This window comes from Lynx rufus, unplaced genomic scaffold, assembly GCF_022079265.1.
Source record: "Lynx rufus isolate CCGP_SWC_20201006 ecotype Redwood Valley unplaced genomic scaffold, mLynRuf1.p SCAF_11, whole genome shotgun sequence".
Lineage (NCBI taxonomy): Eukaryota > Metazoa > Chordata > Mammalia > Carnivora > Felidae > Lynx > Lynx rufus.
In genome coordinates this window covers 8,615,822-8,629,653 of record NW_025814825.1, presented here as the reverse complement: position 1 = coordinate 8,629,653, position 13,832 = coordinate 8,615,822, and the positions used below count along the sequence as shown (strand labels likewise).

Below are 13,832 nucleotides of genomic sequence, written 5' to 3'. Positions count from 1 at the left end.
TGTCATGATGCTGATGAAAGAAATGTAATCAAAAAAGAGGTTATTTATTTCATAACTTTTGGAACTAGTAAGATAGACAGAATATGATGCCTTCATAAAACTCCACTCAGAAAAATGCCTAGGAATGTTTTTCTCATTCTTTTGTATTTCCTTACAAACAAATGAAGCCTTCCACTGAGTCAGAGCTATCCACTGAATTTCAGTGCTTCAAAATGAATACTAACAGAAAACCTAAGATCATGCTTCCACCTATATTATTTCCTTTTAATTGGCTCTGAAGGTAGTAATACCTTTAACTCCTTGCTTTTAAATTTAGACCAACCAATATTCATATACCTTGAAGAAAAGTTAGGAAACTTTGACCTTTTAGGCTTCTTCTTTTATTTTTTTGTTTTTGTTTCTTGTTTTTGTTTTTGTTTTTTATTTTTTGAGAGAGAGAGCGCACAGGCACACCCACACACAGGTGCATGTGCACAGGGGAGAGGCAGAGGAGAAAGAGAGAGACCCCTAGAGGAGGCTTCATGCCTAGCACAGAGCCTGATGGAGGGGCTGGATCTCATGACCATGACCTGAGATGAAATCAAGAGTTGGATGCTCAGCCAAATGAGTCACCCAGGCACACCTATGCTTCTGTTTTCTTATTTAGAGTGAAGATAACAGATTCTAGGAACAGAATGAACACGTAAGGTAGCATAACTTGTGGTATGCACAAGTATCCATGATAGGGCTACTCTTAAGTTTGTGGAGTGATGCACAATGCTGGGTGTGAGAATCAAGTGAGAAAATTGAGCAATTTAACAGTTCCGGGAACAGGGTAAGCATACAAAATGTTTTTTATCATGTATGCTTTCAGTATAAAATTATACAAAAATAGTAAAATCTTCACACTTAGGAAGAATTAGATAATGCTTTCTGTTTTATTAAAGAAAAAAATAAAAACATCTGGTTAGCAGACCTCTTTTTTGCCTATAACTTAAAAACCAACTTTACTAAGGAAATGCTTCATTCTAATTCTACTTCTTCTTCCACCTAGGCATTTAGTGTTTTCATGAAATCACTTCATGAAATCCTTCTCTAAATATTATAGTCTGTCTAAGATTTGATACAATGCTAACAAGTAGAGGGTAAATTAGGGAATTTGAGGGCTGAACAATAGAGAAAAGTTTTATGCCTCATTTTTTTTTTTAGAAAACCAGTTTTTAGGTTTGAGAAAGGGAGTTCCTACTTCCTACATGCACAACCCCCCACACACAGACACATACAACAATATCAGCAGTAGAGTCAGCAATAATTATAACAATAATAACTCAGTGTTTTCTCCAGGTCGGTCCCCAAAAGGATCTCTAAAATAAGCCTATGCTTGTTTCATAAACAAATACAAGATTGAACATGAAAGACTATGATTACCATGCACAAACTAAAACTCATGTAGTTTTTATTTTTAATAATAGGCCATCTACATTGTGATCATTTGAAAACAATAAATAGAATTGGTGTTCTGCCCAGGCAGAGTATATGTCTCATAATCTCAGCTGTATTGGTGAAGAGCCTTGGTACCTTCCCAATTTTTCTCAATGACCTGGTGACATCCAAAGTACCCTTCACAGAAAACACAGACTTCTGTGGCTAAAAACAAAATATAGGATTTTAGCATCCCTGGGAGTATGTACAGAGGAAATGCTAAAAAATGGATTCTGGAATACAAGTTGGAGTGACATTTCTTACCTTGATCCCTAAAATCTACTGTGAGATTCCTTTCCTTTCTCAAGTCAGATATGTGGATGCAGCAGACCCAGCACAGAGCTGTGAAACTTTAGGGAACAGGGTATCTTGTAGGTAGAAGACCTGGTTCTTAAATGGCTATGTGGTGTATCATCCACGAGCCCACAATCCACCCCGACTGTGATGTGAGACAAGAATGAATTTTATTGTGTTAAGCCACTAAGATATTTTGATGTTACAGTAGACTACTCTGAATAATATAGAACGAGAGGAGCAGAAGTGAAAAAAAAATGTATACAATTCTCAGACAATATTTCCCTTCTTTCATGGGGCAACACATTTTTCCAAATTGAATCCCAAAGGTTCCTTAGTGTATTAATTACTCAGGATGATTGTTAGTGAATTATTCACTTGCTGGTTTTCTAAGGACTTTTCTAGAGTCCTCAAAACTTGATAATAACACTTTATAAGAAAAAGTAACATGCAGAGGGAGAGAGGTGCCTAATTAAAATTTCATGATTGAATGGTAGGAGAACAGTGTGTCCTTGCTTGAGTCTGGTACCTCTCTTTATCTCATCATTTTTGGTTGCTTTCATGATAATTACTTTTTTTTTTCTTTTGTATCTAATTTCAGAATTACAAGTAACAGAATTTTGATGGTACTCTTGTAGAGCTAAATCACTTATCTTGGGAAGTTTTTACTACCAAAAAGATGTCACTTTATAAGGAGTTAAAGAACAACCTTGAACAACAATAATGACTATGAACACAGAGTTTATGTGTGTGTATATTTTATATTCTTATGAGAGGATATTATGACCAAGGTTATACAAAGCCATATTGTCATCAGGTATAAGAAAGAACTCAATTGAATCAAGTCTGTTCATATTGTTTGGCAAGTACTGTAATTTTTAAATAAAAAAGGCAAAAGAAAATTTTTTAAACATACCATTATTCACAAAGGGATGAGGAAAAGAAAAAGTTAACATTTGCTGAGCATCTAATATGTGCCAAATATTGTGGAAAATATGTGATTTTATTAATCCTTACCATGTGGCAAGTATCACAATCCTTTTAAGGAAGAGAAAATAAGCTCAGTCCAACTGTTACTTACCCAAGGCTATATAGCTAATAAGTAGCAGTACTGGGAAGCAGACAAAATGTATTTACCAAGTCTATTCATTTCACTCTATTGCAGCGCCAATTTTGAGTGTTAGAATTAAATGAAATAACTATGTCTAAAGCTAAGATTGTCAGATAAAAGTTCTATTTCTTGTATTATAAATAGACATCAAAGTGTGATCTCCCTCTAGCATGGCTTATGTAATGGCTGAATTTGAATTTGGTGTTAAGAATTCAAGGAAAGGGGGTTGGGGGCACCTGGGTGGCCCACTGGGTGAAGCTTCCAGCTCTAGGTTTCAGCTCAGGTCATGATCTCATGGTTCATGAGTTCGAGCCCCGCATCCAGTTCTGCACTGAAGCATAGAGCCTGCTTGGGATTCTCTCCCTCTCTCTCTGTCCCCACCCTGTTCACAATGCCTCTGTCTCTCTCAAAAATAAATAAACTTAAAAAAATTAAAAATAAAAGAATCCAAGGAAAGGGGGAGAGGGAGGACGGACATTGATCTAACAGAAAAAAAGTAGTAGTATCTCAAGAAAGAAATCCCAGGACTTTAGCCTACTAAACCATTTTAACCATTGTCATGACTTTAGAAGTCCATGTAATGTTAGACATCTTTATTTTGTTGGGACTAGAAGACAGATTCAGGTTATCTTCCTTGAAGCCATTGTGCATAAGCCAGTCACTCTTGGTGGCCCTCTCAACCACCCAGCACCTAAATCTAATCCGTGGCTTTGCTTTCTATTGCATTCATGCTAACTGCCATCAATGGCTAAGGAGATCTTTTTAATATTTTTCCCTATATTTATTTTATTACTTTTTAATTGAGGTATAATTGACATATAACATTGTATTAGTTTCAGGTGTTAAAAATGATTCAATATTTGTATGGTGAAATTATCACCACAATAAGTCTAGTTAGCATATTAAAATTAATATTTTAATTTTATCCTAGTGTGTTTTATTGAAAGAAGTAGAGGATGGTCTTTAAAAGCAGATTCTGTGGCCAGTTTGCCTGAGGTCAAATCCCACCTCCAATACTTACTATCTGGGTAACTTAATAAAATATATATTTAACATCTCTCTCCTTCAGTTTCCTCATCTGCAAGATAAGGATAATAATAATTCTAAACTCATAATGATCAGATCATTTTGTTTATGGAATAACACCTAGCACATAGATAATGTTAAATGTATTATTAGCTACTATTATGGAACAAAGTATATACTATCATTGTTTTCACCTATTAAATGAACCACAACATCTCGAGACTTACTCTTTTTTTTAATTATTTTTGTTAATGTTTATTCATTTTTGAGAGCATATGAGTGGGGAAGGGGCAGAGAGAGGGAGACACAGAATCTGAAGTAGGCTCCAGGCTCTGAACTGTCAGCACAGAGCCCAACGCAGGGCTCGAACTCACGAACTGTTAGATCATGACCTGAGCTGAAGTCGGACACTCAACTGACTGAGCCACCCAGGCACCCCGAGATTTATTCTTTATGAATATCAAAGGTGAACAGGATTAAAGGGATCGTTTTCAACCTTGAAAAGAGGAGTAATATTATGTTATCAAAAATGTAGGGGCTACAAAGTGTAAACTATATAATGAAGTATTTTTGTTTTCTTTTTAATCAGTAGCAGAAAATACCAAAGGATTTCATAGATATTTTCTGTCCCTGAAAAGACAAAATAAGTCTATAAAACTGATATTTTCTCTTCTTAAACCAGATCCCTAATTAATTGAACTATTACCCATCAGCTGTATCATCTTATTTCTTGTGCTAATCCAAAGAGAAAGAAGGGAGAGGTGGATGACAGAAACAGGGTGAGGATGGGGAAGGAATGGGAGTCAAGGTTGGGGCAACGTCAAAAATGGCTGAGAGGTTTATGTTGTACCAATAAATCAAGTTTCAAAGGTATCCCTTTCACTTGTCTAAAATATTTTTCCATGGCATCAACATTGCTGGATTATTGCAACATTTCCCATTATACCTTCTAAACATATAGTTTAACAATTAGTTGGCAGACTCCCTTCTCTGGGGCTTGATCTGCTCTACTTTTGGGAAAAAAATTATTATTGCAACCAATATTTATCAAAGATTTCTGGCCTCCAGTATCTTTAAAATATTTCTAAAGTTTATCCCATCCTCCTCTGGGTATCCTTCTCTGTAGGATCCAAACTCAATGATTTAAGACACAATTTGCTGACAGGAGATCCTGAGAACCCATTATGAAAATGAAGGCAGCAAACAACCTTTGAATGTATTTCCCAATTTAAAAAGCCTTCATTACGTAGCACATTTCAGGCTGGAATGTTAAAAAATTTATCATAGTTTCGGTAATTGCAGCTTCCTCTGGAAGCTTGGCATGATGTGGAATCATTTGTAAAATGCGTATTTTGTTGGGCCCTCAGTAGGAAGTTTGCCAGGCAATACATTTAATTAGGAACATGAAGAAGAGAATAATTGTGGTCTGTCATAATGTATTACTTTTAAATTCTACATGTGTTTGAGATAGTGGTCTCATAATAACACATGAATTTAAAGCTAAAGGCAATTTGCCTTTCATCAGTCCCAGGTTTTTATATGGGGAAATATATTACTTTGACGGGGAAGAGTACATTAGATGCATTCCTTAGATGTAACTCTTTGACCATTGTTTAAGCTGCAAGAGTGTTAGCTGCTCTCCTTAGAAGCAACTTTTGTCCATTTTAAGACCTTGAAAATTGATACCTTGCCTTGCAAGCTTAGACAGCTTTATTTAACTTTCTCTAGAGATGCACAGAAATAATGAAACACATTGCCTTTCTTGAAGATAACCATGTACATAACATCTAGTTCTGGCTGATGCATTAAGTAAATTTGATAAGAGCAACTCCAATTTTGTAATAATTAATGTCAATTTAAAAAAAATTATAAAACAACCTAGGTCAGCATATTCAAAGAGGAGAAGTATGGCAATAGCCATATGCTGAGGCCAGGTTTTCATTGTGTTAAGCATGCAGTTCCATGTTTTCAGGAAAACTTGCTTATCGTGAATTTTAGAGGCAGTTTGGGGTGTATGGAACAGTTACATTCATGTATGTAGTCATTGTTTTTTGAGGAAAGAGAAGATAGAAAAGTATCTCCTTATGTTATCCCACTCAAAAAGTATAGGAAGTATACTTCTTTCTTCTCCTACCTTGTAAAACCATAAATGAACCCAACTTTTATTCCATAGCGTTAGGAACCAAAATTAAAGTAACAGCCACAATTTGCATTGTTGAATGCTTATTTTCCTTAAAGCCATGTTCTGATCACTTTTTAGACATTAGCTCATGTAATCCTTAGAAAGGCTCCACATTGTATGCATTCCTATTACCACCAAGGAACCAGGGGCACAGAGTGGCTGTTTATCTTACTTGACTGATACAAACAATGAGAAGTGGTCTCTTTTGGAAATAGTCCAAGATAGTGGGACTCCAGATTCATACTCAATTACTATTATATTACAATTAATTAATTGTGGAGAAGACATAATGTGGTAAAAATGCAATGCAATTAACTGAAAGACTGTTAAAAAAAGATTATAAAGAGGAAGATTAAAAAGTAGACTTGCTGATGAAAGCACAATAGTGCATAAGCAAGTCTCAATCTCAAGACTGAGGTTTACTCTAAAAAACACTTGGGAATGAAGATCAAATGGAGTCCAGCTTGTTGGCAGTATTTCCTGAATCTCAACATAATGGGACTTCTTTTGTTTTTCATTTTTCATTTAATTCTGATGTCTAATTTGTGCCTTTCCAAAACTGAAGTTTGTAAAGCAAATGGCCAGTATTCTGGGGTGCAAATCCCGTGTGTGTGTGTGTGTGTGTGTGTGTGCGCATTTGTATTTGTATCTTAGCATGAGCCACTGAAACTAACATGTATTATTTTGCTTTAAGGGGCAAAGGACCACTGAAACATACAACTGATGTGATTTATGCCGCTAAAATGATATCAGAATCAGGATCAAGGATGGATGTCCTTGCTCGGCAGATTGCCAACCAGGTGAGTCCTTTACAAACGAGGAAAGTCCATGCTAATTGCTCTCTACCATGAAACACTGATTAAAACGAAGTTGGATTTTTAACTTCATCAGATTGCTTTTCCCTAAATTATTATTTCAAAATCTTATTTCATAATTAATACACAAGTAGTGGGCAATTCATTCTAAGGAAAAGTTAATTATTTCTTAGGGCATTATTATTATTGTTGTTGTTTTTATTATTCATAGTGCTTTATTATTTCTTAGATTTTTGAGCTTCAAATATATTCAAATTACTTAAAACACCAGCTTTTTGAGTTTCAAAAATATATATGTAATATATATTTGAGTTTCAAATATAAATAAATTCAAATTATTCTAATAGACTGTAATACTCAATGTTAGTATTTTTTTTCTTAATACCTTATAAATTTTTGCTCATCAAAAATCAATACCTTCCTAAATTCTATTATGTTATGTTTCAGCGTTAACAATATATTCTGTCATTCTGTGTAAAAGACAAGTAGTAATTAGTAGAACACTAAAGTGAATACATAAAATGTGGAAAGCAATGGAGACAAATGCTAAAGTTTTTAAACACTTAGTTTCCTTCCTTTCTTTTTTTGTTTGTTTTATGTTTTAAATATTTTTAATTGAAGATAGTTGATATACAGTATTATATTTGTTTCAAGTGTACAACATAGTGATTTGACAATTATATATATATCACAAAATGCTCACATGGTAACTATTACTGACATCTGTCACTGTACAAGGTTATTACAGTATTATTGACTATATTCCTTATGCTATCCTTTTCATCCCTGTGACTTATTTATTTTATACATGGAAATTTGTACCTCTTAGCCCCCTTCACCTACTTCACCCACTCCCCTAATTGTCTTCTCTTCAGCAACCACCAGATTGTTCTCTGTTTTGTTTTGTGTTTTAATTTTTAAATTATTTTATAATTTTATTTTATTTTTTATTTTTGTTTGAAATATAATTAACATATAGTATTATATTAGTTTCAGGTGTACAATATAATTTTTCAACAATTCTATACATTACACAGTTCCTTTTTTGAGATTTTTCATGTTTCTATTACAAGTTTCTAAGCAGCAGGGGTGCCTGGGTGGCTCAGTAGGCTAAACATCTGACTATTGGTTTTGGCTCAGGTCATCATCTCAGGGTTTCATGAGTTCAAGCCCTGCATTGGACTCTGTGCTGACAGCATGGACCCTGCTTGGGATTCTCTCCCTCTCCCTCTCTCTCTGCCCCTCTCCAGCTCATGCTGTCTCTATGTCTCTCAAAAGTAAATAAATAAACCTTAAAACAAATTTCTAAGCAGGAGCTATATTATTAATTACCTTTTGCCAAACTTTAATAGAAAAATCTGTCGATTTCTTTAGTGAATACGTTGAGAAATCCAATTAATATTTCAAACTGATATATAGTATTACTTTGTAGGTTTTATATTACTTACCTTCATAATATATATTTATTTCCCTGTGGGAAAAAAGCACTTTTCCTTTTGACTTTGCAACTATTCTACATTATTTCTTGCCTATTACTTTGAGCGAAACTTTATTGGGCTGCTTCTTATTCAGTCTTTTTTTTTCTTTGCCTTTTGAAAAACAATTAGCTTTAAACTATATTATTAGATATTTCTGGATATAAGGGAAGGGAAACAAATAAAGAATACTGAGGCAAATATTTTTAAATATTTATCGAATATACATCTGTTTTAAATATCTTGCTACTTTAAGCTTTCTAAACATCTTATGAATCTTGTTAGTATTTAGTATTTAGTATTTACAGTTAAAAACAAACTTTTCCTAATATAATTCAAAATACAGTATGAATAAATTATTGAAGCCCAAACCCACCCATGGTTTTCTGTATTTTAGAATTTTATTGCATTCATTTTATGAGAGAGACCAAACAGTAGTAGAATAGGTGAAACATAATGCATTAGAGAGATTTGTGTGTACTGATAACTTTTTAAACATTTAGTGCTTCCTGCCAGTGTGTCTCTGTTTTTTTTGGAATGCAGTTTTCAAAGTTCAAATAATTGTGTCACTAGGAAGTTTCGTTTTCTTATATTGATCTTCTTCTTTAATTGCATCAGAATCACCTAGCTGTAGGTACTTTTATAATGTAGCTTTATTACATTATACCATTGTTTTTAGCTTTATTCAAATTAAATGGAAGAAAGTAAAAGTATTGTCTCACTTCCCACAGCTCTTACATTTTAAAAGAAGATTAAAGAAATAGTCATTGAATAATGAAGAATTACAGATGACCCTCTTTGGCTTCTTCCACTTCATATAGGAGAGTAGTTTCAAATTCATTACTTTTGTTCTGAACAAATAGGATTCTGAAGAATCAAAATTGAGATTATGAGCCTGATTCTTATTATCGAGATCTTCTGGGGAGATTGTCTATGACTGTGCTTCTGATGTTGTTTGATAGATTAACAAAAAAATTTTAGACAGAAAATAATATCTGAAATTTATTGTGGAATGCATATGAATAATATAAGCAAAGCAATTTTCAGTGTCTGTGTATTATGAAAAATATCTGCTGGGACATTGGTTATTTTCTTTTTTGAACAACCTAATTAGTTCCAATTTTTTTTAACATTTTTTATGATTCTTTCTAGTCTATTTACTCTACTAGAGTGTCATAAGATCAAACATCAATCAATTTTCAATTCCACCCAATATGGACATATATCATAACTCTATATATATATAGTGTTAAACCAATTTAGTTTCATTCTCTAAGGTTTCAGAGTCAAAGTTCATGTGCAGAGAGAAAGAAATGAAATCACATTAATTAGGGTTTCTAATTCTATCTACTTGGACTTTCTTTTTCCTTTTTTTTTTTCCCACCTTTCTTCTTTGTCTTGCTTCCTTGAACGTATTTGTTGTGTGTAGCCAAATACAATTTACTACTCTAGCTGTACCCTAATTTGCTGTTTTAACATCCAAAATTCTGATGTAGGCTCACTTATCCCAATCAGCCAACATCTCTTGGGCTTCAGAAGTATCTACCTGGTGTGGTAGGTTATATAATCCATTCAAGACTGTGTTGCTTAACTTCTGTAAAACTTTGGTACAAATTCTATCTCCATTAGGCAATATATTCCTAAAGGATGGGATGTTGTTAGCTATCACAATTCTTTTTTTTTTTTAATGTTTATTTTGAGAGAGAGAGAGAGAAAGAGAGAGAGAGAAAGAGAATGAATGGGGGAGGGACAGAGAGAGAGGGAGCCACAGGATCTGAAGCAGGCTCCAGGCTCTGAGCTGTCAAGTACAGAGCCCAACGTGGGGCTCAAACTCACAAACTGTGAGATCATGACCTGAGCTGAAGTCAGATGCTCAACTGACTGAGCCACTTAGGTGCCCCCTACAATTCTTTTTTTTTATTTTTATTTTTTTAAACGTTTATTTATTATTGAGAGACAGAGAGAGACAGAGCATGAACAGGTGAGAGGCAGAGACAGGAGGAGACACAGAATCCGAAGCAGGCTCCAGGCTCCGAGCTGTCAGCACAGACCCCGACACGGGGCTCAAACGCACAAACCAAGAGATCATGACCTGAGCCGAAGTCGGATGCTCAACTGACTGAGCCACCCAGGCACCCCTCCCCCTACAATTCTTAAACATGTTCCTCCTGAATAAAGAGAATAACAAATGAGAGAGAAGAACCTTCTTACAAATCGAAAATTCCAGACTCTTAGTACACATCCCTTTAGATTCCTCAACTCTACACTGTAATTCATCATGTTAAACAGATATTCTAAATTAGATGGATTGGGTAACACCTCACAAGGTAGGAAAAATGCACAGATCTCAATTTGTTACAGAAACTGTATATTCCAAATAAAAAGAGAGGAACAGGAATCAAAATAAAATAAATATCTACTAAAGTGTTTTGCATAAGAAGAGGAAAAATTAGACTTTCTTACCACCGAGTGCTGTGTCTGAAGCCTAATCCTCCTTCACTGTATTTTTGCTAAAGTGAAGATATCCATAGTATCTGATGGGTACTCCCACCTAAATATAACTGAACACAGTTAAAGTGAAATTTTAGAGTTAAGTATAATGAAAGCCAATGCTAATTCAAGACAAGATGACATTTAAAAAACAAGGTAAAGAATTACAGCCAAATCATACCCAATGCGTTTAACTATGAGCAAACAATTGACAAGTGTAATTTATATTGATATTTTGACAAAATATTGTTGGTGGCTAGACTCATTGGAATTATTTCTCTGCTGATGTTATGAGAGTCAAAAATGTATTCTAATAAAAGTATACTAAAAAGAAACTTCTGAAGCATTCGCCATAACATTCTAACATGTCACTTAAGAATATAATTTCTATACAAATCAAAACCACACTTAGATATCACCTCACACCAGTCAGAGGGGCCAAAATGAACAAATCAGGAGACTATAGATGCTGGCGAGGATGTGGAGAAACGGGAACCCTCTTGCACTGTTGGTGGGAATGCAACTGGTGCAGCCACTCTGGAAAACTTGTGGAGTTTCCTCAAGAAATTAAAAATAGACCTACCCTATGAGCCAGCAGCAGCACTGCTAGGAATTTACCCAAGGGATACAGGAGTACTGATGCATAGGGGCAATTGTACCCCAATGTTTATAGCAGCACTCTCAACAATAGCCAAATTATGGAAAGAGCCTGAATGTCCATCAACTGATGAATGGATAAAGAAATTGTGGTTTATATACACATTGGAATACTACGTGGCAATGAGAAAGAATGAAATATGGCCCTTTGTAGCAACATGGATGGAACTGGAGAGCGTGATGTTAAGTGAAATAAGCCATACAGAGAAAGACAGATACCATATGTTTTCACTCTTATGTGGATGCTGAGAAACTTAACAGAAACCCATGGGGGAGGATAGGAAAAAAAAAAAGAGGTTAGAGTGGGAGAGAGCCAAAGCATAAGAGACTCTTAAAAACTGAGAACAAACTGAGGGTTGATGGGGGGAGGGAGGGAGGGGAGGGTAGGTGATGGGCATTGAAAAGGGCATCTTTTGGGATGAGCACTGGGTGTTGTATGGAAACCAATTTGACAAGAAATTTCATATATTAAAAAAATTAAAAAAATAAATTAAAAAAATAAAAATAAATAAAGTTTAAAAAAATTAAAAAAATTGACATACAAAAAAAATATAATTTCTAGATGCATTTGTGATAATATTTGTATTTTGATGCTATTATCTACCTGAAATTCATTTTGAGCAGAGATGTCGATACTAGATTTGTGTTCCAGATTAATGAACTTTATAAAAATAAATGCATAACAGTTTCTCAGTAATTTAATAGGGATAGATACTCAAGTATATTATGTTTGCGTCTTTTTTATTGAAGTATAGTTGACACACCAGGTTACATTAATTTCAGATGTACAACATAGTGATTTGACAACTGTATACATTACACTGTGCTCACTACAAGTGTAGCTACCATCTGTCGCCATACCATGCTATTATAATACCATTCACTATATATTATACTTGTAACTCTGTTTCCCTTCTATTTCATAACTGGAAGCTGGTATCTCCCACTCCCCTTCACCCCTTTTGTTCATCCCTCGACCCCCGTTCCGCTGGCAATTATCAGCTTGTTCTCTATATTTATGGTACTGCTTTTGCTTTTTTTTGTTTGATTGTTGGCTGTTCTTTTTAGATTTCACACATAAGTGAAATCATATGATATTTGTCTTTCTTTGTCTGACTTATTCCACTTAGCATACTACCCTTTAGGTGTATCCATGTTGTTGCAAATGGCAAGATCTCATTCTTTTCTATGGCTGAGTAATAGAAACCTCAGTTTGCTAAAAAGCAGTGGTGATAGGCATAGCAAAGAAGAAAAATGTTCAACGTGTGCTGAGATTCAAGGGGTAGAATCATCCCAACCAAATCAGTGACTGACCAAATTTAACTGATGAGAGAGAGAGAAAAAGCACTCTTCATTGAGATGGTTAATAGAGGGGGAAAATAGTAGGCAAGATGGATATGAGATAGGTGAGGATTTTACATGTTGAGTATGAAATTATGAGACAATGAGATGGACTGGGCAAATCCAAATGTATCTTCTGAAGACAGGGCTGGATGATAAGGATGTAGTAACTTGTGATTTTGTGATAGTTGAAGCTGGAACAGCGTGTACTATTGTCCAAGAAGAAGGTGAGACTCAAAAGATGCCCAAGAAGAAAAACTGAGAATGTCAATGAGGCAGCACTGAAAAAGTTTTAGAAGTCATGGTCACAAACAAGAAGAGACAGATGGGATTAGCGGGTTGAGGGAGGGTTTCTGTTTTGAGGGACATTATGTTGATAGATTAAAGGATAGAAAAATGAGACATTAAGAGTGCAGAAAAATATGGGATCACTGGTGATCTGTGACCCTAAGGAAGGTGAAATGAGACAGCCTCTGGGCTAGAGTAGAGGTGGAGAAATGAACCCCAAGGGAAGGCAAAGGTCCTAGGCTCAGAGCCCTTTGCTATCACTGACTGCTTGAAATTTCTGTTCTAGAACTTCCCAATGACACCTAATACTTTTTATTAACAAGCTTTGCCAGCCTAGCAGAATTTAAACTGCTGTCTGTAATTGCAAAAGTCATTTTAAATGTGTCTTAAATAAAGTTTATACTCGAGTATGGGCAAAAAATTGCTAAGCTTATGGCATAAAGATCTTTAAAAGTATTCACTTTGCTAATTCACTCTTAAACTCCAAACCAAAAGGTAATAAATGTTTTTTTTTTACTTTTGCTCTCATCGCTAAATGTTGTATTCTGTACTGGTACTAAGCATCTTGCCAGAAGAGTGAAGGCTGGTTTAACGTAAGAAAACCACCGAGGCTGACATGCCACCTGCTTGAGTGTAGTATGTGTCCCAGTGGTTAACAAACGAACAAACAAACAGACAGACAAAACAAACAA

The 13,832-nt window shown here is 34.9% G+C and overlaps 1 protein-coding gene across 1 annotated transcript in view; it reads left to right on the top strand.

Moving 5' to 3' along the window:
• CTNNA3 (catenin alpha 3) overlaps positions 1-13,832 on the top strand; it is a 1,681,070-nt gene that overhangs the window by 1,596,231 nt on the left and 71,007 nt on the right. Inside the window, exon 15 of the mRNA XM_047071866.1 lies at positions 6,769-6,874. Within this exon, the coding sequence (XP_046927822.1) occupies positions 6,769-6,874 (106 nt within the window). The remainder of the gene's footprint in view (positions 1-6,768; positions 6,875-13,832) is intronic.